At 38.1% G+C, this 26,122-nt stretch overlaps 3 protein-coding genes across 13 annotated transcripts in view; all 3 read left to right on the forward strand.

Moving 5' to 3' along the window:
* The window catches only part of cspg5a (chondroitin sulfate proteoglycan 5a), a 65,342-nt gene extending 51,956 nt beyond the window's left edge, over window positions 1-13,386 (forward strand). Inside the window, exons 4-7 of one of the 11 annotated variants that reach the window (XM_017309527.2) lie at window positions 3,820-3,976; window positions 7,520-7,576; window positions 10,353-10,454; window positions 12,352-12,466. In XM_017309527.2, the coding sequence (XP_017165016.2) occupies window positions 3,820-3,976; window positions 7,520-7,576; window positions 10,353-10,439 (301 nt within the window). In that variant the 3' untranslated portion in view covers window positions 10,440-10,454; window positions 12,352-12,466. Of the gene's footprint in view, window positions 1-3,819; window positions 3,977-7,519; window positions 7,577-10,352; window positions 10,455-12,351 lie in introns of all 11 variants that reach the window. The other 10 variants (XM_008430907.3, XM_017309523.2, XM_017309526.2 and 7 more) reach the window with 10 other exon arrangements.
* A 7,708-nt stretch (window positions 13,387-21,094) lies between these two features.
* Window positions 21,095-24,571, forward strand: elp6 (elongator acetyltransferase complex subunit 6). The gene is made up of 7 exons (XM_008430902.2): window positions 21,095-21,376; window positions 21,555-21,633; window positions 21,722-21,792; window positions 21,915-22,039; window positions 22,435-22,645; window positions 22,753-22,914; window positions 23,424-24,571. The coding sequence occupies exons 1-7, from the start codon at window positions 21,323-21,325 to the stop codon at window positions 23,547-23,549; spliced, it is 828 nt and encodes a 275-aa protein (XP_008429124.2). The 5' UTR covers window positions 21,095-21,322; the 3' UTR covers window positions 23,550-24,571.
* A 126-nt stretch (window positions 24,572-24,697) lies between these two features.
* scap (SREBF chaperone) overlaps window positions 24,698-26,122 on the forward strand; it is a 29,357-nt gene continuing 27,932 nt past the window's right edge. The window contains exon 1 of the mRNA XM_008430899.3: window positions 24,698-24,912. The gene's annotated coding sequence lies outside the window, so the exon portion shown is untranslated. The remainder of the gene's footprint in view (window positions 24,913-26,122) is intronic.

Consider the following 26,122-nt stretch of genomic DNA (forward strand, 5'->3'; position numbering starts at 1 on the left):
GTTTAATTGTACCAAGAATCTTAATAACTGTAGAAATTGTGCATTTAATGTACAGGAAGATTAATTGATATTTGCTCAAAGGGAGCCTGAGACCAAAGCTGGAAGTGGTGATGGGAAGCATACTTCTTTATCTCTTCCTCTCTCACATCACTACTTAATCTTTCGCAGTCATGGCAGTTCATTCATCAATTCTAATGTGAAAGCTCTGCATGCAGATCAGAGAAAATGGCTGTGTTTTGATCGGAAAAGAAGACCACAGCCTCTTTAACTCTACACATGATAAGGGAGTGAAAATGATGAAAAGCAAAGTCGCAACTTGACATCAGAAAGAGAGGGGCTGATGTTTCTCTGCGCCTTCAAGAGTTCATGGAAATAGTTTGAATGAGAGGCCAAATGACAGCCAGAAGAGAAAAAGATACAAAACTGGTGTCACTCTCAACAAAGTTACTGTTTGATTTGGTCTCTGAGACAAACTTCTCTTTGCTTTGAGAAATCTGTGATGAAAACGAAGGAGCACGGATCTCAAAGAGTTCAATATGACTGTCAAATGGGAATTCCTGAAGTTGTTTCCTCCCAGGTGAGATGAAAGGAAACTCTTTGTGTAGCTGCATCTGATTTATCTACGTACAGCACATTTCAAGTCACAGCATCTCAGTGAGATTGTCATGTGGGCTTTTACTGTGCCTAGGGCTTTCCATTTCTTAAAGGGAACATTTTTTTTTACTTCTATTTTGGTCTCAACTGCTTCGGATAGATTAAGAGAATATTTTATACAGATATGCTTTGATCAGAAACTACATTCATCTGTAATGTATACCAAATGGTTATGCAAAATTTCCATTTTGAAAGTTTTTGATTTCAACTGCTTCTAAAAACAACCCAAGTGCTTAGGAAAACCACCCAGCCGTTTTTTGGAAATACGTTTTTTTTTTTTTTTTGGTGTTAGGAAAATGAGCCGTTTCAGAAACATCCTGATTGTTAAGTCACATTTTGTGGGCACTGTGTCATTACCTAGAAACCCCAGACAAGCACAGCCCTGCTACCTAGCAACCCAAACAGAACTCCAGCACGTTTGGTCAGGTGTTTTTCCCACTGTATGTATTGTACAATGGAAAAGACAAATGTTTTGTTGTTGACTTACCTTCCAGAAACTATTTGCTGCATTCTTGTTGAACTTCAAATATTCCCAGAATACTGTTTTTAATTTTTGTCTAGATTATCTCTTCCAAACCTTTTTCCGAGAACAAAGTCTTCTTCATTCCCAAAATTCCATGAAACTTAAAAATCTTTAGTCCAGTGGTTCTTAACCTGGGTTCGATCGAACCCCAGGGGTTCGATGAGTCGGTCTCAGGGGTTCGGCGAAGCCTCTGCCGCGGAGGTAAAGACACACTTGTGTAAAGTCGTGATTACGCCCCGCTTTGCCATCACTTGCTCCAAAGCAGTGGTCCCCAAACTTTTTCCTGTGAGGGCCACAATTGATGTTTACCCAGAAAGCACATGGGCAAAAACCGTTAGTGAAACGGTCACTGGGACTGACTAGTATATATTTCATTGAGGGAAGCCTGGAATGCGGCGTTCATAACAAACACGTGTGTTCATCTGCTCTACCGCTAGCAAACAACCGTACTGATTACATAACATAAAAGTCAAGCAGTTCCCTAAAAGTCCAACAGTTGGCAGCAATGCGCCATGCAAAACAAAACACCCACAGTTTACAGGACACACCTCCTGCTAAAGAGCCCCCTGGTGGTTGAAGAAAAATCCACATATAAACCGGAAAATACAATATATGAAAAAAAAATCTGAATGCTCTCTGGTAGCTTGAAGACCATTGCTTAGCAGGAGTTCCACTCTCAGCATGGATTTGAACTTTTGTCTTTAATTACTTCAGCAAAGCTCACAGTTTTTACCAAATTCTAAATCTGCTCCTTAGTCGCATCTATTCGGGGTTGGTACTGCCTCCAGTGGTGTGGGGGTGGTTACACAGCTAATATAATTACATTACTAAATCAGAATATCGCAAAGTATTTTTTTGGGGAGGGGGGTTGGAATAAGTAGGGTTCAGTGAATGCGCATATGCAACTGGGGGGTTTGGTACCTCAAAAAAGCTTATAACCACTGCTTTAGTCTATTTCTTATTGTACATGCATTGACCTACATAAGAGCATTTCAAGAGCCTTGATGAGAATTTAGGGCTTTTAAATACTTATTGTACAGTCTGATCTCAGATACTTCTACTACACCCTGGGACTGCCTTTATTTATTTCTGACCAGAAATTGCACTTTTTAAAATGACATTTTGTAGAAAATGTTGTACGGTCTTTTCTTTAGTTCCCCCAGTGTTTCTAAAATTGATATTGATCCAAACATGTAAACAAAACAAGCAAAAAGAACAAGTTTGCTTACATGCTGTCTTCTCCTGCAAGGAAGCTTTTGATTCATGTTGTATTGCTAGTAGATTCTTGATGAATGAAGGAAATTATCTTTGAGAGCAATTAATTTAGCTCAATAACTGTGAAATGCTGTTTGATGACTGCTGTCACGTCGCTGCTCTGGCTGCTAAGAGTTTCCTGAAAGCTTCTCGCTGCAAACAACATTTTACGGGTGTTAATTGTAATTATGTGCAGGGCTACAAGATCTTAGAAAATCTTGCAATGTGTATAATAAGTGTAAATATTCTGATGCTAATATGCACATTTTCTTTTTCCTCTCTTTCTGATCATTTTTTTGATCACTCTGTGACCTTTAACCTTTGTCATTGTCACTAGTGTCTGCTGTGAGCACCAGCTTCTCCAATCTTTACGATATAACTTTTACGGCCACGGGTTTTGTGATGGGGCTGCACAGTGGCGCAGTTGGTAGAGCTGTTGCCTTGCAGCAAGAAGATTCTGGGTTCGATTCCCAGCCCCAGTCTTTCTGCATGGAGTTTGCATGTTCTCCCTGTGCATGCATGGGTTTTCTCCGGGTACTCTGGTTTCCTCCCACAGTCCAAAAATATGACTGTCAGGTTAACTGGCCTCTCCAGATTGTCCCTAGGTGTGAGTGTGTGTGTGCATGGTTGTGTGTCCTGTGTGTCTCTGTGTTGCCCTGCAACAGACTAGCAACCTGTCCAGGGTGACCCCGCCTATCGCCCGGTTCGCTAGCTGGAGATGGGCACCAGCAACCCTCCCGACCCCACCAAGGGACAAGGGTGTAAAGAAAATGGATGGATGGGTTTTGTGATGATGATGTATTGTTGCAGCCCTAGTTTTGTGTGAGAAACAAATATTAGCTCAAGATTAAGGGAACATAATATCAGATAATGACCTGTTATTTCTTGCCTTGTTTTAATTTAAAAAGTAAAAGAGAAGTCATTTTTTCTACCTTTTAAATTTAAAAGCCAGTAGCATTTTATTGTCAGTGTGTTGCATCACAGATAAATGTTTGTTTCTGTTTGATCATTTCTGATGTTGAGCTGTCTAACTGATGCTGCTTTTGTGCCCCCATCCTTCTTATGCTTTTCTTCCCGTCTTTCTCACTGTATGATCTCTTACCTCTTCATGCTCCACACCCTGCATATTCCTTTTCTGTTTGAGTCTTTCTTTCCATTTCATTCTTGTATCGTCCATGTCATCTCTCCTCCTTAACAACGTTTCTTCACTTTCCTGTAACCCATTCTGTCTCTTTTCCGAATTTCATGAGTTTTTCTCTAAAACATCCCACATGCTCCTTTATGTTTATGTTTCCCCTACTGCTTTACCTCAAATCTCTTAAATTTTCCTTTTTTCTGTTTTTTGGTCTCTCTCTCCATTCGACCCTTTCCACCCCGCTGGCGCCCAGCAGTAAGTACCGGCCTTCATCGGAGCAGCACAATGATAATTTCTCGCTGTCCACCATCGCTGAGGGCTCCCACCCAAATGTAAGGAAACTGTGCGACACCCCTCCTAACGTCCCTCATGCCCGTGCATTGGCTTACTATGATAACATTATCTGTCAGGTAACGTGGTTCTCGCCTCTCTCTCTCTCACCCCTCTTCTGCATCTCCCTCCCAACCTGAATCCTGCTCGGGCCCTCGGCTCCCCCGCAAAATGCATGGGCATGAGTATTCTCAGATACTCTGAGGTGTTATAAGCTTAAATGATGGAGGACTGGCAGGGCCCATGTGGCAGGATCAATAGTGAGAGATTTCTTTAATGATGCAGGACATCAAAACTCAAATAGGACCAGAGGGATTGAGATCAGAAGCCCAATGATTATCAGTCTCAGTTTTTCCTCATTGTATCTTTATTTCTCAAATATTTCTGGTTTTTAAAAGCTGAATAGGGATGCACTAGGGATTCACTAGTTAGATTTTGTTTTAACTCTTAGATTTCCCGGGATCTACCAACATTTACAAATCCAGCAGCAGTGATTGAAATCTGAACTTCAATCCTTTACCAACTTAACAAAACATGCCTAAGGTTCCTACAGATTGCTTCATCTGGATTGCATCATTAATGCAAAAGGTGATCTGTTAAGAGGAATCTGCTGTTGAATAGAGTACGAATGAAAAACAATTATGAATCATATTTCTTTTTCACATATAAAAGTCTTGTCTGAAAGGCTCCCATAGAGTGTAAACAAAGAGATAAATACCCACAGAGCTTTTGAGTTATAACTTGATTGGTTTTATTTTCAGTTCCCTGCAGCCATGGAAACATTCTCTTCTGAGTTCAGTTTCCACAATATTGACAAAAGACCAAGCACAACGTAACTTGGTGCTGTGGTTGGATGATGCTACAAACACAACCAGGTGGTTACGGGTTCAATTCCCCCGTGAAACCAAGCTAGCTGAAGTCTAAAATATTTTTTGTTATAATTTGACCATTTTAGGACAGAAATAACATCCTTGCAGTGAGCCCTGCCTGTTCTCTGTCCTTCTAACCTGCTCTCTCTCTTATCACCTCTTTGCATCTGTATTTTATGTCATGGCATGTCTGCTCTGTCGCTTATATGCGCCACCTAGTGGCCATGTCAGCCTCCGCAGCTCCTCTTGTTTACTTTTTTTTTTTTTTATGTCTTCATGACTTGTTTATCCTGAAGGTATATAGAGAAAGAGGGAAAGATGAAAAAAAAAATGTATTCTGGGTTTATGGGTCGAAGGAGTCGCATCGCAACAGGTAAGCTAAAAGTGTTGGGTTTTTGAGAAAAATAGTGGTGGTTATCAGGATAAACATCTGGGATGCAACACCTCCCTGCTGCCTGAAGGTGGCAGCAGAGCTGACAGGTGTCTCACTAACTGAAGCATGGGTAACTAGTTTGCGCTAACACCAAAGTTGTAGCAGCATGGGTTGCTGTAGTGCTACAACTGAGATTTTATTTGTTACTTTAGCTAAGATTTCCTTTATTTTCAGGATGTGGTACCACCCTCTCACAGCTCTTTCAGTAGTTTGTTCGCCTCTTTACGCTGCAGGCTGTAGACTTTGAACTTGGCTTCTTAGGTATCCATGTAGTTTCTTTGGTAACACTTTATTTGAAGGGGTGTGCATAAGACTGACGTGACACTGTCAAAAACATGACATAACATCGGTCATGAACATAAAGAAATCTTTATAAATGTTTATGACAGTTGTCATAAAGTGTCATTCGGTAAATAATGACACTTTTAATGCAAAGTTGTTTCAAAAGTTGCATTAAAAGTCCATTAAAAATGCCAACTTTGCATTAAATTATCATAATTTACAAAATCATGCAAAGTTGGCACTTTTATTGGACTTTTAATGCAACATTTAGAGCAACTTTCCATTAAAAGTGTCATTATTTACCGAATGACACTTCATGACAACTGTCATAATCATTCATAAAGACTTCTTTATGTTTATGACAGATGTTATGTCATGTTTATGACAGTGTCATGTCAGTCTTATGCACACCCCTTCAAATAAAGTGTTACCGTTTCTTTTCATGCAAATGAGTCCCACCAATTCATTCTAAATACAAGTGTAAGTCATTTCTCTCTAATGAACATTAAACACTAAAACACAAGATAAAAAAACAAAAATCCATCATCACTTTCTAACAATATCTTAAAAAGCACTGGCCATTCATTCACTGGATTGAATAGTACTTGTGGTATACAAATGGGTTTTCATTGTGAGCTTCTGAAGATATCCTGTGAAGTATTTTTGAGATTCAGGCATTGAATTATTCAGGCATTGCTTATACAGTAAGCCTATACAATACAAAGTTACTAAAACAAGTATGGATGCCAACTGTGTCAACTTACAAAATTGGACAAACTGAGGTTTGCAACCGTTTACTTTGGCTAATCTTTTCTTTTTATAGATCTTTCTGCAGTTTACCAGCGAGCAACAAGCAGAGTTTTTCTGTCTATTAAGGAATGTGCCAATCTTCTAAAAGCAGTGGATGGGGAGATCAATTCAACACTGACACCTAACTTGTATTTAATTTGACATAGTCACTTGTTCAAGTAAAATATTAATTTTGCACAGTCTGCATAATGTGAAAAGATGTCACATGTATTCTAAAGATAGCTTGCTCCATGGAAATCAACTCATTCAGTGTTATTAGTTTCCGTTTCTTGCTTTTTATCTGGTTTTCTGTCCATTAAGCAATTTTGAGTCTGTGGAATCTGTGGCAAGTATAAAACATAAAGACTCACATCATGTTGTAGTAGAAGTAAAATATACTGTCACCTGCAGGTGGGAGTTAGCACCCAATGTTTTAACTATGTTTTGCAGACAATTTGCAGTAAATTCACATTTATGCATTAGAGAAAAAAAAACTGTATGTATTGATTTTATGTGAATTTCCGTGTCTCTTTAAAATAAAAGTTGATGAGCTAGAAATAGTTTATAGTTTCAAGAGGTAAAGTATACTCAGTAGCACAGCATCACACTCAGATTGATTCCCAACCCTGCTTTTAGATCAGTTTAGTAATCCTGTTATTACTGCAGAAGACTCTGGCATTACTGGTATATTCTAGGGGGAGTAAATTCTCTCCAGCTCTACAACAAATTAAGTATCCCCAACTACTATTCAACACAGTTTTAAGCCACAAATGAGCTCAAAACACATCATTTCACAATTAAACCATAAATACTCCCTAAGATCAAATTCACCAAAAGCTAACAACTCCATGTCTGTGCGTCTATGGTCTAGAACCTCATCGTAAATGACCAAACCTGTGGGTGCTGCGTTAGTTCATACTAACAGCCAAGCAGCACCGCAGAGTCTGTGCTGGAACGAGTCTGAATCCAGCTGGGGATATCAGCTGACATCGGACAGGAAGTCGAGTTACTCCTGCTGTTGGTCTCTGTCCCCAACGCTCAAACTTATCTCTGTCCCTTCCTGTCTCCTTCTTAATCTCTTTTAATTGTCTCTGATCCGTTGGGTCTCTGACTCTTTTTCCTCCTTCTTTCTGTCCCCTTCAAACTCTGTCTTTCTCCGTTCTCCCCCTACCTCCTGTCTTTCTTCTGAGGATGGCTTGTATGGTTGTTTTTGAGGAATATAACCATTTGCCCCGTCCCCCTCCCCTCAGAAAACCATGAGCAGATACACCTGGGAGTGTAAGACCAAAGAGGAGTCCGACTGCGAGGTAAGACCAAATTTCAGACAGTCCCGAACCTCTGTCACCCTCCCAAACAGCTCTCTCATTGTTACTGTGGCCCTGTCAGTCACCCCTCTCAACTGATTAGTCCAAACCTCAGTCCATCTGGACAAATACAGACAAACAAAAGAGTTTTAGACTAAAAGTTGAAATTCTTGAACTGAGAAGAGTATGTAAAACAGAACAGCAACCATTAGTCCTACTGCAAAAAGCATAGAAGTACTCTGCTTTTTTAGTAATGTTATTTGTAACATGTTATTTTGATTTTGATACACAATAAATACCTGCTGAATGTAGTTTTAGGTTTCAAGTGTGTGTGCAACCGTTTTATCACCATAATCTGTTGCAGTTATTACAAGATAAATAGACAGACAGATAGATAGATACTGTAGATGCCATTTAACTTTAACTCAGGCTTAAATATTGGCAAAGAAACCTTTGACCCCATCACCGGTCCAATCCAAACACAAAAAAACACTCAACCTTGATTGGAAGAAAGAAGCCTGTTACAAAAAAACCTGTTTACTGAGAAGGTGAATGCAAGGTCCTTGTTTTCTGAGACAGTTATTTCTCTGCTGTAATTGAAAGCTTTGTGTTTCATTCATGGTGGTGGATTGAACCCACTTGTCCCCAATCTTCCCCTCAAAGTAATTCAGCCGAGTGCAGCCGTATCCTTCCCCCTGCAGCAAACGGTGGAGGGGAATTGTTTTCTGTCAACAGTAAATAAATTCAGCACAGGAAATACATTTCCCAGGCAGAGTCGGCAGTAATTTTTAAGAGGGTTTCCATCGACTGTATTGGCTCTCGTTGACTTATCACGACTGAGCTGACCTGAGGTTTTCAGCAGAATTAAGCGATTTAAATCATTCTGAACTACTTTGTTACTCTCAAAGACTGGAGTCCATGTAAAGCTACAAACAATAATCAGTCCTGGATCATATTGTGCCATTTAAACAATCACAAATCCTTTAATAAAGAAAGACAGATCTGGTGCATCCAGAGAGAGGCAAACATTTAGTCTTTAAATGCAAACAAGAAACATTACTACAGCGAATTTTAATACACATACATGGGTTGATCGCATTAGTGACAACCACACAAAATCTTCATCCAGACTTAGCCAACACAGTCTTAAACAGAGGACTATGTTTTAAAATATTTATTAATGTCAGGAGGTTTTCACATTGTAAATCTGGAACAATATATTTTCCATCAATCACAGTGTGACTCATAAGTTAAAAACACTGACAAAGGTGTTTAGTACCGGTTCTGGTACCAAATGACCAACTGGAGACCACATACAATAAGTTACACCATAAGCTTTTTGTTTGCTTTGAAAAGATAACCAGTTATTGGTGCAGATCCTTCTGTGATGGCAAAGCAAAAATAAACCGTACCAGAAAAACAAGGTTAGTTTTCATAGTGCAGCAACTGGAAATGATGATTGCAGGGAATAAATGTACAGAGTTTTAGCAAAAGTAATATTAACTAAATTAATCCAGTAAGCAATTGATGCTTAATCATTAAAATCATGTTTCTATGGGTTTAAATTGAGTCAAATATCAACTGAAAGCAGATATATCATGAATTACTTTTTATTTTCTACTCAAATATGGACCAGTTTGAAGCTAAATTTGAAGCTAAAAAAAATGATTAAATTGAACATGAACTTGATCGCTTTCTTTGTTGTAGAATTGCAAGCAAATAAGAATGATGCATGTTTTATATATTTTCTTTAATCAGAAATACCAAGTAACATCCTAATGGAAATCCATTCCATTTATTTCCAAATTTTTCAACAGTGTACAGTGTTACTATAAAAATAAAGTCACAACAAAACAAATTACATCTTTCATATATTATTTTATTTTTCTACCAATTTTCGCTTGGTTGCCATGTCCAGGAAAACCACCCAGCCGTTGGGTTATGGATTATTTTGTCTCACAAAAAATCACAACAACAAAAACAAAAACTAAACTCAGGACAGTTATTGATCAAATCACATATCAAGAGAAACTATATTGTGATTTTAGCTTCCAACTGCTTCTGGACTTTCACAACTCACAGCAAACTGGGGTCACAACAAACTGAAATTTTTAAAATTTGAAGTAATTAAGCATTGCTCTTTTAGATGTCAAACATTTGGAACATTGGGATTGGTCTCTGATCAAGATTCTACTTGTTATATCGTTGGATAAATTCGGACAGTCCGTAATATTGTAAGATGATTATTTGGAAACTGTGCTAGGGATTCTGGGATTTCAATTAGATCGATTTTGTAAAAAGCCTTTTGATAACTTTCTGTATATGTCATCTGAGGAAACAAACATCTTTCATTTTGTAGCATCTGTTAAATTCACAACCTGGTGGCCGTTAATCAGTACAAATGTCTTTAAATATTCCATTAACACCCCAGAAAAAGCAACAGTTAAATAAACTTACATGAGTAAGGAGTCCAAACTCATACCAACTCAACCAAATAATGATTGCCATCATAAATCAACCTGAAATCTCTCTCCTCTTGCTTATGATGCATTGTACGGTGAACAGAATACCATCCTAGCTAACAGAAGGACATCAAGAACCGTCCATGTGCCTCCATCATCATCTTCATCATCAGAACCCTGTTTATATCTGTTCCCACTCCCCCCAAAAGTTTATTCCCACACAAAAGTCCTCGTGACTCTGTGCCCCCACCCACTGCCCGCACCCCTCCACCCATGCACAACAACAATGAAATCCAACAAACACAAACATTTTCCAGTTTCATGCTGACGGGAGGACAGAGGGCCCCTATCCCGTAACCATGGAAGTGACATACCCACACGTCCTGCCTGAAGTTACTATCTAGGCCAACAGCCATCGGGTAAATCCTCTCACTGCTCTTCCTCTCTGAAAGTACCATTGAGTTCAAATGCAAACATTCAATTAGGGAGTGTTTGCAAGTGGCACAGGCCTCCGGGTCTGGACTTTAATGCGTGTGTGAACAAGAGAGCATCTATATCTGGCCATACTCTGCTTGTGTGTATGTTTGCGTGTGTGCGTGTGTGTATATGAGTGGGCGGGTTTTCTTCAGCGTGGTTCCCATTGTGACAAAGAGGTGCAGACTGACGCCCTGGGAAGCCTCGGTGCAGCCAAGTCGATAAAGCCATGCAAAATTAATGGGGCTAAGAGGATGGAAAACAGAGCTCCAATGGACTCTATTATCAATTTTTCCCCTCTGACCTTAATTAAATGCAGATGACTTAAACTGAAACAGCTAAGGCACAATGTTTGTTTTTTCCTCCTCCAGCCACTGCTTGGGTATGTATGATGGTGGTGCACATTGAAAATAAGCTTGGCAGACTGTTTGTTTTTATTTTTGAAATGATAAAAGGACAGCAGAGACTGAAGGTGTTCTGCATGAGCGATCTTCACTGTTTATGGGAGGTGCATTGTTTTTTTCTTGCATGTGGATGTGCATGTACTTCCTGGGTTGCCTGGTGGGGGGTAACGGGAGCTGGGATTGCTGTCGCTCATGCAGCTCACCACAGAGTCTCTCCGCCGATAGACAACATGCCAGCCAAGCATGGTGATTTTTAAGCAGTTGATCATTCAGACCAATACATTTTCTGCTATTGTAAATTATTTCTGACATCTGTTTTTTTTTTGTGTTTGTTTGTTTGTTTGGGTTCATTTGGTCAATTGCTCCATATCTGCAACTTAAAAGATGTTTTTTTGTAGGTTTAATATATTAACAAATTGTAGGCTGTGCATCACCAAAGCGAAAGGTTTTGTTCAGATTTCTCTTTAGCCTCTGTTGATGAGAATGGATTCAGTAATTCATTAAAGAATGACTTCTCCAAACATAATAAAATGCCATAAGAAAATGCTCAAATCTTCAAAAATGTCAGTGAAACAAATGTGTGCAGATTTGGTAATGAAGTGATAAAGTGAACTTTGGTCAGCAGCTGTTGTTTTAAATATAAATTAATTTGACTTTGACTTAAATCAAGAAGTTAAATAGAAGTACTATTGATCATGCAATTAATAGGTTTCCAGTTGCATCTTAATTTGATTAAACCTTAAATGCTCAATTCTTTATTAAATTGTGTAGTGTCATTAATGGATAGAGTGTTATTTATAGCATTAACATTGCAGACCACATTTATTTTTATAAAAATACATAGATGCTTTTTAAAAATGCCATTTATTCATATGAAAGAGTTGACGCCACAGATTGTACATTAATTTTGATGCCATGTTGTAAGTGGCATTTTCTGGTCTATGCATCCTTATCTGTTTTTAAATCTTAATTTTAAGTAATTAGGACAGCTGTTTTGAACAACTAAAAATCTAAATAGTTAATAATAGAAGCACCTAAGTCTTAAAAATAAGACTTAGCTTAAACTTGTTTCCCAAATGCTTGGGTACTTTAGAATATCTTTAAGGTCGAATAAGTTACATTTAAGTTTGTTTTCAGCACATTCTTTCTTATTTTGCGTTTCAGATTTTACATTTTCTTATCTGTTATTTAATGTTTCTTTCCAACTTGAGCTCTCTAAGTTTAAAGTTAATTTGGTTTAATGAGTTAGTTCTGAATAGAGCAAGAAGCTGTTCTCAAGAACTGCAACCTTATATAAGGTGTAAAATCTCCAAAAGAAAAAAGTTACTACAAATCACCAGGGTCAGAGTTGCAGCTGAATATGAATGCTTATTCAGTTTAAGCCATCCTAACTGTGCTTTTCCCCCCCATTCCTCCACTACTACCCATTCTTGTGTAGGATGATCCTCATTCCCAGAACAAGCTGGAGGACCCGGTGAAGGCTCCGCCCAAGGAGGACGACTCCCTCAACATCCACAACTCTCTGACCCCCAAACACGAGAACCACAAGGTCCTGGGCGAGGAGAACTCCTCGGAGGTAAACTCACTGCAGAACAACATGATGTGAATCAAAACAAAACGCAAAACAGCCCCCAGCAACCTGACAACAAAACACAGAAAGCGACACGGTGTGTCGGCAACGGGAAGATGCAGACCACCTCCCTCCCCTGCTCTCTGGTCGCCCGCTGCCGAACGAGCCTAACTGGTCAACCAACCAACCAACCAGCCAGCCAACACACCAGCCAACCAACTCAGTCTACAACTGTCTCCGACACGGCACCACTGCCACGAGCAGCCTTCAGTCGCTGCAAATAATAATAAAAAAAACACACACACACCAACTCTGCCGCCGTCACTGCCCCAGCTAAAAAAATGCCCCCATCCCAAAGCCCCTTCCAGCCCCCCCTCTATCCTCCACATTCAGTCAAGCCCCTGTTTCGCAGCCCCTCCCCTTCTTGTTGCTTTCACTTTCTCCTCTGTATCATACCTGCACACATGCGCACACAGACATTAGAAGCATACACATACTGTGAAAATCTCAGAGACATAAACACGCTTTCATGTGAACACTGTCACACACACACCTTCCCTTTTCCCTGCCTGCATTGGTGTATTTTGTAAAAAGAAAGAAATCATACAGAAGTTTAAACCGTACAGAAAAAGTTGTTGTAAAAAAAAAAAAAAAAAAACATTAACTACTGAGAGGTTTTGATGTTTGTCTGACTAATCCAGTGAGTATGTATAAATATTGAAAAAAAAAAAAGTATTGCTCGGATTGATTTAAAAGAAACAACACAATGTGTCTTGGTTTTCATTGATGTGATTTCTAATCCTTTGATGTACTTGGTTTTTTTTTTGTACTTTTTTGGGACTTCAAACAGAGAATAAACAAATGAAACTCAGACAGTTGTTGAAATAAACCTTTTTAACATGACCTCTCTGAATCCTGTGTTTTCCTCCGTATCGCCTCCCCTTTTCTCCTTCCCTTTAAATCCAGCGCTTTCTGCATGGCTTTGAACACAGCTTTTTAAGTCCTTGTCTTACGTGTCCTTTAGTGTCTACACAAAAACAGCCAGAGTTAAACATTTAATTACCAAAGATACGGTTAATTGTGTTTTTATCCAGACTTCAACACAAGTGAAATATTCCTGTTTATTTCTAGGCTATATTTTACCACAGTCATAATTATTTTATTATTGATAATTATGTTGAATATTTAGATGATTAATCAGATAAAAATATTGGCACATGCTTCAGATTTTTAATGTAACCTTTATAAACATTATTAGAGATGGAAATAAAAAAACAAAATCAAACCCTTTTTTAAAATAAGATATATTTACCTTACCAATTTGTTCATTTGTTCATTCACAAAGGTTATCTTGGTCAATTTGTTCATTTGTTCATTCACAAAGGTTATCTTGGTCAAAGTTGCAGAATTTGGTAATATGGAGAACTTGAACTGTTCCAAACAACCGGGGTTGAAATGTGACTCCAGTTCGGGGCTCTAGTATTATAGTTTGCTTATTATGCACTGTAAAGACACATATCTCACATGGAGAGGGTAAAAATGAAGATGCGTTGTGTGAGGTAAGGATCTTAAGATCCATTCATAGGGATAATGTTTTTTAATACTTCAAAATGGACCAGCAATTCCAATAAAATTGGAGCAGTGGGGCCATAAAACTGTCCTCTAAAAGATGAATTATTTTAGACTCAGACAGCAGAAAGTTTTAAAAGCCTATTCAAATTGAGCCTAAGAAAGTTTTGATATCTTGTCAATATTAATGCAAACTCTGTGCTGATAGTCCCTCAGAAATATATGAAAATAAAAGGTCAGTTAGCTGATGATGTGACTGTGAGATCTACCATTGCCAAAGTCTTTACTCTTCAAGAAATTCTTCTCACTGCTCATAAATCATGACAAGAAACACCAGGAACCAGTCTGCTGCTTCTGCATGTTTCATGCCTCTGGAGATGCTTTTGCTGTTTCCAGCTGGATACACGCTGGCTGACACACTTGTGCTTGCAAATAAAAGCTATTTCAGGTGCACATTTGGTGTATAAACAGAATTAGATGAAAAATACATTTATGACTGACTCAGTTTTGGAATCTTGTAAAGTTACTATAAGGGGTATTGCAGTTTTTATAGACGTGAGTTACAAACTTGAGAACCAATTCCAGTCATTTCACGTGAAAAATATGACTGATCAAGTTTAGATAAGAAATAATTAATTGTGAAATATCAAATAAAAATTCTCCCTATGTCTCATTTTGTAAATCTTGTATTTTTGATCTAATCTTTTACTGATCAATCATAATATGCATCTTCAACTTGATTTGAGTCTAGCTCTACTTGTATGGTTGTCTGAACATGATTTGGAATAAAATACATAAAAGAAAAATATAAACCAAGCCTTAAATATCGATTAAAAACAATCAAATTCAGTCTACATCCTGGCTGAGTTCATTCAAGTCTCAAATCCAAGACCAACTGAGATCAGCCGTCAAGAACTGTCCTGATTTTTTAAGGTATATTGTTTTAGCACCATGATCACCAGACTCACCAAGTAATTTTGAGTCAGAGCTATTTTAGTCTGAATTGCCTTCATTGCTCTAAGTTCCTGAGGCTAAGTTTCAATTTTATGTTTCAACTTCAAAGACAATCCTTCTCTCTTTAAAAATGCTCCTTACATCACAAATAGGTTCCCACAAATACATGCACATTCTTCCAGAGCTGATAAACAGTAATGAATGTGTCTCAGCTGAATCCGCAGTGCCTGAAGCCTTTTGTTGGGTTTCTCCTTTGGTTCTGCGTGAAAGTAATGGCTTGAACAACAGCATTGTGGCGGATTCTTCCCAGGGTGGAGGAGTAATGGATGAAGGGTGGGGGAAGGTCCGGGTGCCCTTCCTTTTCTTCAGATAAATAGACAGGGGGTTCAGAGAGCATTTCAGTCTCCAAAAGGTAAAATAAAAGACCTTTTTATGAATAAAGAACAGCAAACAGCCGTACACTGGTTTCAAAAACAGCAACAGCAGCGATTATCATCCTCTTTATTCCTTGCAGCCTGTTACTCAAACATCCACACAAAAATACACATTTGTGAAGCTGGGACATGACTGCACATGTTGAAATATACACAGAACAACACTAAAAGAGAGTTGACTGAATTGAAATGAGTGACGCTAGACGTACTGCAGAACACCATGGCAACAAGTGGGCATTATATTACCAACAGAGAGAAGTGAGGCAGCGTGGGGGCGGCACTGTCGTCTCTGAAAGCATCACAGAAAGACTGAATCCCTATGTGCCTTTAGTCTTTTAGTTTTCATCTAGAATATTATAAAAGTGTTACAAAACATCTTATCACAAATTAAGAATTAACGAAACAAACAAACCAACAAGTCGGGACAGAAGTGAGTTATAGAGGTGATCAAGAATATAATGTTCATTTATAGGCAGAACTCCGGTGTCCCCTTGTGGAAATAGGACAACCATCAATCATTGCTAATCAATTTCATTAATTAGGTCTTTATTTTAGTATGACCATATGGAAGTCACTTCTCACAACAAGAGCTACATCACATAACATCCCACTAGACTTTAGCCAAACCCTTAGAGAGCTTCAGCAGAATAAATAAAATGTCCTGGTCTAATGGAGAATCCACACCAAACTTTGTTAAACACTGTTACACATAGTCGTGGGAGGATCAGGTTGTGGGGATGTTTTTTTTGCAGCTGGTCTGCATAGATGGTAACATATGCCAACTATGTAGAGACTCTTAAAGGAAACCTACGGTAGAGTGCTCTATAGTAGTAGTCAAAAGCAGTGATTCATTCTCCAACACGAAGATGAATCAAAATCCACAATCAAGATGGTTGCTTACAGCACATGCAACTTCCGGTAACAGACACATTGCATACATCATGCACAAATGTTGATGATTAGGTAAAAGTTTATAACTTCAACAGAGTTAAAAACTTTTAACCCTAACCCTAACCTCCAGCAAACAATTGTTTGTCAGAAGACAAGGGTTCAAACCCTCTGTACGAAGCAAAGCGTAGAATAAGGGCCTGGCTTTTACCAGGCTTCAACCAAGATAACAAAAAAGTGGCTTCAGGAGTAACTTCATCCTATAAACTTAAAAACTAACTTAGAGCTCATCTGCTTAACTTGTTTCTCCCCTAGATGAACCAACTGAAGTCCGATAAAGTGCTCTTGTAACAGTACTTGGGATTTTTGGTGTATATTTTCAAACGCCCTGTCAGTTGTGGTAGATGGCTGCTCACTCTGAGCAAAGTTTCTTCCTGTTAAAGGGGCAGCTTTCTTCTCTGCTGTTTCTAAATTCATGATCCGTATGAGGGATTACTGCAAAGTCAACAACACAATGCAAGCGACTGTCCGCTGCTGCAATGCCCTCGTCCAGGAGGAGTGAATGCTGAAAGTCAATGACTCAATGAAACCTGCCGGGTTTCCTCAGCTGAAAACCTTTGGATCAATTTGAATAATAAACCAAATTTGAGTTGACATAAAACTTCCAAAGTTTTCACACTCTTCATCCCTCTCCTCGTTTTCTCTTTCACTTTTCAGATGTCGGTAGGTACTTGTATGCATTTTTAGACATTGTGCATCATCACCATGGAAACACAGTGTGAAGCTGTAATTTTAAATCCAAACTCTACAACCTCTCTGGTTCTGTGCCTTCAGACACACACAGCCACTCAATTACAAACAGACCGACCAAGCAGATTAAAAGTCTCACAGAGCTTTAGTGTCATCTAGTAATATACTGGAGGCTATCAGAGAATTAAAATCACTCTCAACTCCACTTCAGGCTCAACATGGCATCATGCGATCTCCACAGACAGCCTTAATCCGGCTTATCACATACGACTGCCCTCATCATGACTCGGGTTACATTTTAGTTTTTAGTCTCTATGAGAAATGTTATCTGACGCAAACCAAATGCTTTTTTTTTTTTTTTTTAAATCAATGTAATGACATTAAAGGCTAGAAAACTCAGAATTTTCATCCCCACATTTCATATAAAGTGAACTGGTTTCCTCCACATAACAAGAAAATCAAGAGCTAAGTCTGTTTTTTGTTTACACAGAATCTGAATTAACAATTTTTTTAGAATAATTATTTCTGGAAGACTTTTCCTTTTGTAGCAGAAAATTTAACATCACTTTTTCTTTATACCTTTTGTAGTTTTTGAACAGTAAATATTTTCACATCTTAAAATGTGCAAAACTGTGCTAACATGTTCAGAATGTCCTGATTTTTGTCTTGGTTCTGATATCCATTTTGGGTCAGTTATGCTCTTGTAAATGTGAGAAACTACAAGCCCTGATCAAATCTTTTCAGGAGGGATTAAAGAACAAAATGTCAAAGGGACAGTATTTTCAGCACTTAAATAAAAATGTAAATGCCCATTTCTCAGGTGTTTTGAACAGATGTATCCTGTTATTTCAGTAATTCTTTTTTTATTTCCTCAGTTGACTCTTAAATTGTCGCATTGACCTCAAGTGTCATTCACTTGAGTTTTTTTTTCCATGCCTATCCATTGCAACACCATTTTTAAAAAACAAAAGATGCAGTGTTGGACCACAGCATGCAAGAGGGAAACAGGAAAAGAAACAGACATGTTGAAGGCGTGTGAAGATTACATTTTTCTCTGAGTCGAGCCAGATGGGACCTGGGATTCAGCAGCAGCCAGTGATTGGCTGACGGTGTGGTGGAATGATGCCGTAAGGATGCCAAAGTGGCTGTCGTGATTGGCTAATGCACATAGTAGTCCACGCAGGAGGCACACTCACTCAAAGACACACTTATTCATGCACGCAAAATATACACGTGTGGGAATTAACCCAAAATGTACAGAGTGAAATTGATGTGTGTTTTTGAATAACCACAGTTATGGTGGAACAGGTCTGTGTGTGTGTGTGTGGTGTGTTTTGCAGATTTGGGGAGAAAAGGCATAAATTGAAACCAAAAGGAACCAGATAAAGCAGTGAGGGGGGCAGCTGGAGAGGATTTTTCTTTTCTGGAACTACCCCCACCTTCACTCCCACGTGATTCTAAATGAATCAGTCTGGCACCGTCTAGTTTACTAATGAGGCTCTGAGGAATGCTGCTGATCAGAACAGGAGCCTCTGGCTTCCATTCTGATGGAAATTTGGCAATACGTTACCAGTTCAGGGCAGAGTAGCCCCAGTTCTCCCAACCTCCTGTATTACATGTGTGCAAGTAACTGGTTTAGTAGTAGGGCAGTAATGGCAATGGCTTCAAAAAGCTGAAAGTGACGCCATACTGAGCACTTCAGCAGAGATTATTGGCGCTCTGATTAAGACGATAAAGCTCCTGATGACCACATTCTGTCCTGATATTTTTAGATAAGGATTTTATTATTAATATTATTCCATCTTTGGCTGTATTTCTAAGCCTAAAGTGTCTTTGTACAGTTTTTTTGCGCGTTTTGGACCTACGTTGCAACCAAATTAAACTTACTGAAACATGTAAACAGACAATCAAGCACTATATTTGTGGTTACATGTCTGAAAATTGTAAATGTTAATACCTTAAATGCTTGAATTTAGACCACATTATGCAATTTTTTTTGTTTTGGTACTAATCAGATGATCTGTTCTCTAAAATGCTATTCAAGTATATGAAAATGTGTGCTACTTTTCTAATAACGTAATATTTTGGTAACATTTCATTTATAGGAATTGGCAAAGGCACCAATAACTGTGGCACCTGGGTTTTCTGGTCTTAACGGTCAAATTTTTATGAATTTATCAAACTGAGTTTGTGCTTCTGCAATAAAAACTTTGTTTATTTTAAGGCTTTTGATACGTCTTTGTCACAGGTACCAGAAAATGTGGAGGCTGTGTTTGTTCATCAGTCACATGCATTTGTGTAAATGTGTTACTTTACTGAACCATTCTCCTCCTGCACTGCAAGGTAACCATCGACTTGGAGCTCCACCTCAGCAAGAAGACTGAGTTCAAATCTTCAGGAAGACCTTTGGCAAAATACGATGTCTACCTCTACAGGGTGCCAAAAGCCAAACCCCGCGTTCTAAACGGGCCAAGCACTAAGACTGCAAATGGACCCAGCAGAACAAGGGCCAGAGTTATAAGGTGGGAAGATGACTTGTACCCACCTTCTCCTCGTTGTTCTGTTTGCAGCCCAGTAAGTACTCGCTCACTGCCAGCCTCTGTGTTCAAAGAGCTTCAGCAGACTAAACCTTTGACTATATACCCCTACAAACTCTGACAAATGGACTAGCTCTACCTCCCCAACGTGGCTGGTTAGTAAAATGTTTTCTGACTGTGTTTGGTGTTGGACTTTAACATAAAGAAGAAAAGAAGCTGCAATGATTCTGGACAGCTTAGAGCTAGCCATAAAATCAGGACGTTTGCCGATACCCTTGAACAGGACCAAAACAGGATTCTGGTAAATTACTGGCACCACAGACAGCTCAAGCTACAGCACATTGCAAACACGCAGACTGATGCGCCATCAAGTGCAGCTCATCTGACTCTTTCTATATGAATGTCTGTTTTCTTTTAAATGAACTATTCTTAAGAGTGCAAATTGTTGTTTTATACACGTTCCTCCAAAGATGCAAGACAACTGTTGTTTTCTTACTTCTGTTTTATGAATAAATGAACATAAAATGAAAATACTTTTGTGAGATTCTGATTTTATTTTAGTTGCACCACTACAGGATTATTGTGAACAATCAGTTCAAGGTCTTCAAACCTTTCTTCATAGAAGAAATCAGTTTTCTCCCTTATCTACAAGGCTTTTACACTTGAAACCAACAGTATAATTTTTTTTATTTTATTATTTCATTTTATTTTATTTTCAAGCAATTTTCTAACATGGAGCATCAGAGAACTGTCATAAAATAATAGTGTTCATATTTTTATCTTTAAGATGCCACTATGTTAAAAACATGAACATAAAAAGATAAATTAACAAGTTGTGATAATCATGATCATAATGTGACTCAGTGGTGATTCATTGGAAATGTCCATAGTCTAATTTCATATAATTACATTTTCTCTTCCGCTACTTCAAAGCTACACACTGCCATCTGCTGATTGAACACATTGCTTTGCCTTTTGCTGTTACCTATTAGAATCGCTAGGTGACGCTGTCCAAAAACTGCACTAGAGAGGGAAAACAAAGAAGCTGCAATACGTCTCCAAAGATCGTCTATGAAAATAGAACTTTGTAAACCGCTCTGTCAGTGGGCCAGGATTGCTCTTAATTTTCTAAAATCAAATGTTAGTAAAGACAACTTTTCCACACAAAACGCAATAAAAGTTCAATATATTATATAACATGATAAATAAAGAATTATAAAGAAAAAAGTGGTATTGTCAATGAATGTTGTTGGTTGATTTAGTACAAATCTGTCTTGGGGCACTCTCAGTTCTCGCCAAGGTATTATAGAAAATCTGTATTTGTAATATAGAAAGAAAGAATCACATACGTTTGAATTAAATGTATTTATTGACTAAATTTGTTGAATTTATAACTGCTTTCACGGCTTTTCAAGACTACACTTTTCAAACTCCTGATTTGGTGATTAAAGAAATGTCAGGAGTGAGCAGTCCTGTTAGTAATAAACACATCTTTGACTCACACGCTCTCCGACGTTATTTCTCTTAGTGTGACAAGATAAGCTTTCAAATACTTACACGAAAGCGTGTTTTTAACCAATGAATAAAGACTGATATTTATTTCCGTCTCTTAAGCAAATCATTATACTATAAAAGTTTGACATAGTCGTTCAAACCTCTTAATTTGTGTTGCGTGTTGTATATTTAGTTTAGCTGAGGGAGTTAGCAATGTTTACAGAACTCAACAGCATCCTCAACACATCTCCTGACTCTTTCACACGGGTAAGAACTAATCCTTTTGCCTTGGATTTAACCTTAATGTTAATATTTTAGTTATATTAGTAATGAGTGGCATTTTATAAATACTTGGTATAGCTATATGCCCAGACGCCAGGGAAAATATTGCTGTTGTGTTTACACTTGCATCCTGTCTTAATGTAGTCACACTTCTGTACGACAGGGGGAATTTATCCTAGTCTCTGACAGACAGAGTGACGCATCTTTTCTTATTCATCACTTCCTTTCTTTCTACCTACGAGGTGAGTTATAAAATCCACCAATATTAAAAAAAAAAAAGGTGTTTTAATTTAAATGTTATTTTAATAAAATGTCTGTTTTCTGATTTAGCGCGATGCAAAGTGTGTTTTCTGGGCTTGGCGCAGTCATTTTGCCACTACAGTGCAGTGAGTCAAAGACTGGTGAGTGCTTGTCTCTCTTTTATGTTTTATTCTGGGCAGGAGCTAAAATTGCACATTTAGAAAATGACAGGAATGGCTGTTTGTTTGTTTATTCCTTATTTTGTATGAATTTTTACCCACAGGGTGTCAGTTTAACGCAGGCAATGGAGAAAGGCCAGCTGGTTTTCTTTGAGGGATTGAAGGAGTGCCTGTCTGTTCTGCTTCCAAAGGAAAACAATGTGGAAAGCGAAGCTATGAACTTTCTCAGGTACAGACAAATAGCTCTTTCTTATAAAATCCAATCATATAGCTAGACCAGTTCTGATTATAAATACAATAAAATCAAATCCAGTCAATTTTCCTAAGTCAGTTTGGAGCAAAGTGTCAATGTGAGCAAGACAAACCGACTGCGTCAACCGATTGGGCGCATTATGAGCACACAACTTTGGGCCAGCAATTATTTTATGAAAACAAACAGACAGATAATGTAGTTTTGTCTAGTAAAGAGAGCAAAATACAGAGGCACTGAACCATGAGGACTTTGTATAGAATAAGAAAAGAAGAATATGCAGTTATTGGCGCAACAGTTTTGCTATACTAATTATGTTCTTGTATGCAGTCATCATTACCTTTAATTCTTAATTCACCACTTTTTGACTTTAGGGACCCCCCTGTCGGCCTGAGGAGTCTGTATGAGTTTGTTTGCTCCAGCGTGATCGGCTCAGGCAGCATGGAGGAGGAAGGAGCAGAGCAGTGGGGGCCGAGTGTCCTGCTGGTGGACGACCTCAGCGTACTGCTGAGTCTGGGCGTCGACGTTGGAGCCGTTTTGGACTTCAGCCATTACTGCAGAGCTTTAGTTTGCTCCCAAATGCAGGTGTGACCTCATATTAAAAAGAATAATTTTGTCTGCTGTCACTACTTTGATATGTTTGTGATAGAGGTAGCTTCAATGGATGACTTATTGTGGCTCTGTGACTACAGGGGAACATGGTGATGCTGGTTCGCTGTAACGGAGAAGAGGATGATGATGATGATGGAGATGAAGGATCCGAGGTTCTACTGAAGGGTCTGACCCACCAGTGTAATCTTAATCTTCATGTACAGGGTCTCCCCACGGGCTACTGCAAGGACATACATGGCCAGGTGTGTGACTGAGGAGAGTTTTCAATTCTTTCATGTTGGCTGAATAGTGCTTTTTCTAAGTCTGTCTTAGAAATAAAAAAAATACAGATACATATATTAATTAACATAAATGTCTTATTGTGATTTTTACTGTTAATTGACATTTCTTCTTATAAAACCCCATTAAAATGATGAAAATCCATGGCACTATTAAGAACTGAATGGGGAAATAACAAATTATTCCCCACTTCTACATGCCTCTCTGTTTTTGAATGATCTGTGCTTAAAGCCTGATCTCTTTAGAAATATCTTCATTAAAGCAATATTTGGCCTTTGTATGTATAATTTCAAGAAGTCTGAACATGTCGCCAGTCAGTTAGAACTAAAGAAAAGGTGACATATCTTATCAGAACCTGAACATTTACCTCAAGAACCCTTTGGTTCCAGCATTGTTACACATACATAAATAGTTTAATGTCAGATATTTCTGACTGAGCCGTATAACAAACTGAGTTCTCCTTGTTTTCCAGATGGAAGTTTGTTGGAAGAGGAGACAAGGCGATGCACCACACATGCAGAAAAACCTCTTTCAATACAAAGTTCATGATAAAGGAGCTTCCTTTTTTGCCCGTGGGACGTCCAGTGCTGTTCTTTAACTCCACATTTTGTTTTTCTCACATGGATGTTTCAAAATCAGGAGATATTATAGATTTGACTGATGTTCATATTCTAAATTTGCCTGATCTGTGATCCATAATCATGGTCCTTGTCTGGAGGATGTGATCTGTGATATTCAGCTTATTTCCTGATTCCAGGTGACTATTTATTGGATTTATTACCTATTTATATTCATGGCAATGTTTAATTCGTAGGATAAATTCAATTTTTATGTTGATAGGGTTTGCAAACATCCACCTTTCTTGAAGTTCAGAAACGGTCTCATTACTTCTTAATACTTTTCTTTCAAACCACAAACTTCTTTGTCTTTTAAAGTAGAATTTATCAGCTGCTCTCTATAATTTTTTTCACTAATTTATACCCCAATATCTTTTCTTGTTATGTCCTCTGTCTTGACTTTTTGAAAGGAAACGCATAACTCAGAAGTAATCAGTCAGTATTTTTATAGCAGTGAGGTTAATCCCAAAGCATTATGGTATTATTTTGAATTGGTGGCATGATGGTTTGCATTGCGGTTTAGAAGATCACATATTTCCTCTGCATGTGTTGGTTCTTCAGTATTCCTGACTTGCTGCCACATATTTGACAACCATGCATTCACAAAAATTTGATGTCCATCCATGTCATGTTTTTCTATGTAATATTAAAGTAGAATTTTTAAGAAGAAGAAAAAACCATCAGCAAAAACCTGAAACAGAATGATAAAAGTGCATCATATTTCAGCTGAACAATTTAGTAAACATCAGGTAGTGAGGAGAAGCGTTTTGAAATTAATTTTGTTTGTGCAAGAATTCAATTTTGTAATAAAAAAAATCAATTAAAAGGATAAGATTGATCATTTATTGCTTGACCTAATGTTTTTGTAAAAAGTAAAATTATTTGTCTGGAATTTGTCAGCTGTTTTTCATCTGTGCCCACAACAGTAGTTCATCACAAGTAAAGAATATTTCCTCTGAAAAACTGTCAGGTGACAACAATAAAGAAATGTGCGACACCTCTAGATGTTTGCTTAGTATTTTGCGCGAATAAAAAAAATCCAGGTGATTCTTGCAGAGCTGTAAATTTGTGTAAAAACTTGCAATGCCGGTCTTTATCCACTTGGGGTCGCTTTTGTATTGTTTTTGGTACTGAGAGGTGAGAGGTCGAAGTGGAGAGGTCTTGCTGGGATTTGACAACCTATCGGTAGTTTTTACGCGTTGTTGCTGTGTGTCGCCATCACATTAGAGGAGCCTGTGAGGAGTTTCATACATTTCAAGATTATAATACTGCATCTGGTCATTAGTTCACCGAGCAGGACCACAGCGACCGAGTCGTTTGGAGGGAATACTGGAGCTAGTTTAGGTGAGTGTTTTAACAGTAAAGCTAACATAGTAGCATTAGCCATGCTAGCCCAGTGGAAAGCATGGAAGCTGCTGCTATACTTAATTTCTATAAATAAAAAAGCTTTTAGTAGTAATTAATCCCTATTCTTGATGATTTGTACTATACTCTAGTCCAGAAATATACCGTTTAAAGAAGCGACTGTACTCAGGTTGGCGTTTTAGCAAAGCTAACATTGCATTCTTCGTCCGCCCGCAAAAAATAGTTATAGTAATACTTTTGAATAAGTTTTCTAACTATCTCTCTGGGTACTAGATTATGTGACTTGTTTCCCCGGTTTGGTTCTTGATATAAGAATTAAATTAGTCTTATATTAGTTGGGAATTAACTTCACGGAGAAGCTAACGTCCCTATATGTCTGATTGTTGTGCTAGCCTTTAGCATGGTGCCAAAACAAACTATGTATAGATTCTAAAAGGGTTAAACATATTAAATCAACATTTTAAGGCACTGTTAGTTGTGACAAACACGTTTTTTTTTTACTTGTGTACTTGTGATTTAAGATTATGATGTGTAAGTACGTATTGTATAGCAAGGTTTTTGTATATTGATTGAATTTACAGATGCTAAATATTGTTTCAAGTCTAAAACATGCATGCATGGTGCTAATTACATGATGTATTAGTTGTTTGCTAATTTGAAGCAGATGATAAACTAATAGGATCGTGCTGCTAGTTAGGGAAGTGTCAAATGCAAAGTGCATCAGTTTATTCTTAGTGATGGGTTTCAGGTGAGCTGTTGATTTGCCTGAAGTAAACACATAAGGCAATGGTAGTTCAAAACCTCTGTAACTTGTCTTATTCATTGGTTTATTTCATATACATGTGCCAAATTTAGGTTTTTGAAGTGGATCATATTTTCAATGTGGTGCTGATCTGTTGCATCAAACACAAGCAGCTCCCTGGGCATGTCTGTAATGTCCTTGTTATAACTTGCAGATGATGTTGCAACAAGGTTGCATCAGCTCCCCTCCATCTATTCATGTGTTTTCTCTCTTGGGAAAACTCCTAAATAATTTTAACAACTTTGAAATATGTTAGGTTCCATTTACAGTGAGTGGATAATACATAGTTTGAAAGTTTCTGCATGTTGTTCTCCAGGAATAATTAATACGACATAATTAGTTGGGTCTTTTTCCTGCTTCTCTTAAGCATTTAGTCTAAAACGATGC

Source organism: Poecilia reticulata, chromosome 16, assembly GCF_904066995.2.
Source record: "Poecilia reticulata chromosome 16, P_reticulata-male-v2, whole genome shotgun sequence".
Taxonomy (NCBI): Eukaryota; Metazoa; Chordata; class Actinopteri; order Cyprinodontiformes; family Poeciliidae; genus Poecilia; species Poecilia reticulata.

What these genes read in the sequence shown, in the direction of transcription:
- elp6 (XM_008430902.2), top strand. Translation starts at nt 21,323, where the DNA reads ATGTTTACAGAACTCAACAGCATCCTCAACACATCTCCTGACTCTTTC. An exon ending in GTGCAGTGAGTCAAAGACTG is followed by an intron (nt 21,793 to 21,914) that starts GTGAGTGCTTGT and finishes TTTTACCCACAG; the next exon opens with GGTGTCAGTTTAACGCAGGC. An exon ending in GCAAGGACATACATGGCCAG is followed by an intron (nt 22,915 to 23,423) that starts GTGTGTGACTGA and finishes CTTGTTTTCCAG; the next exon opens with ATGGAAGTTTGTTGGAAGAG.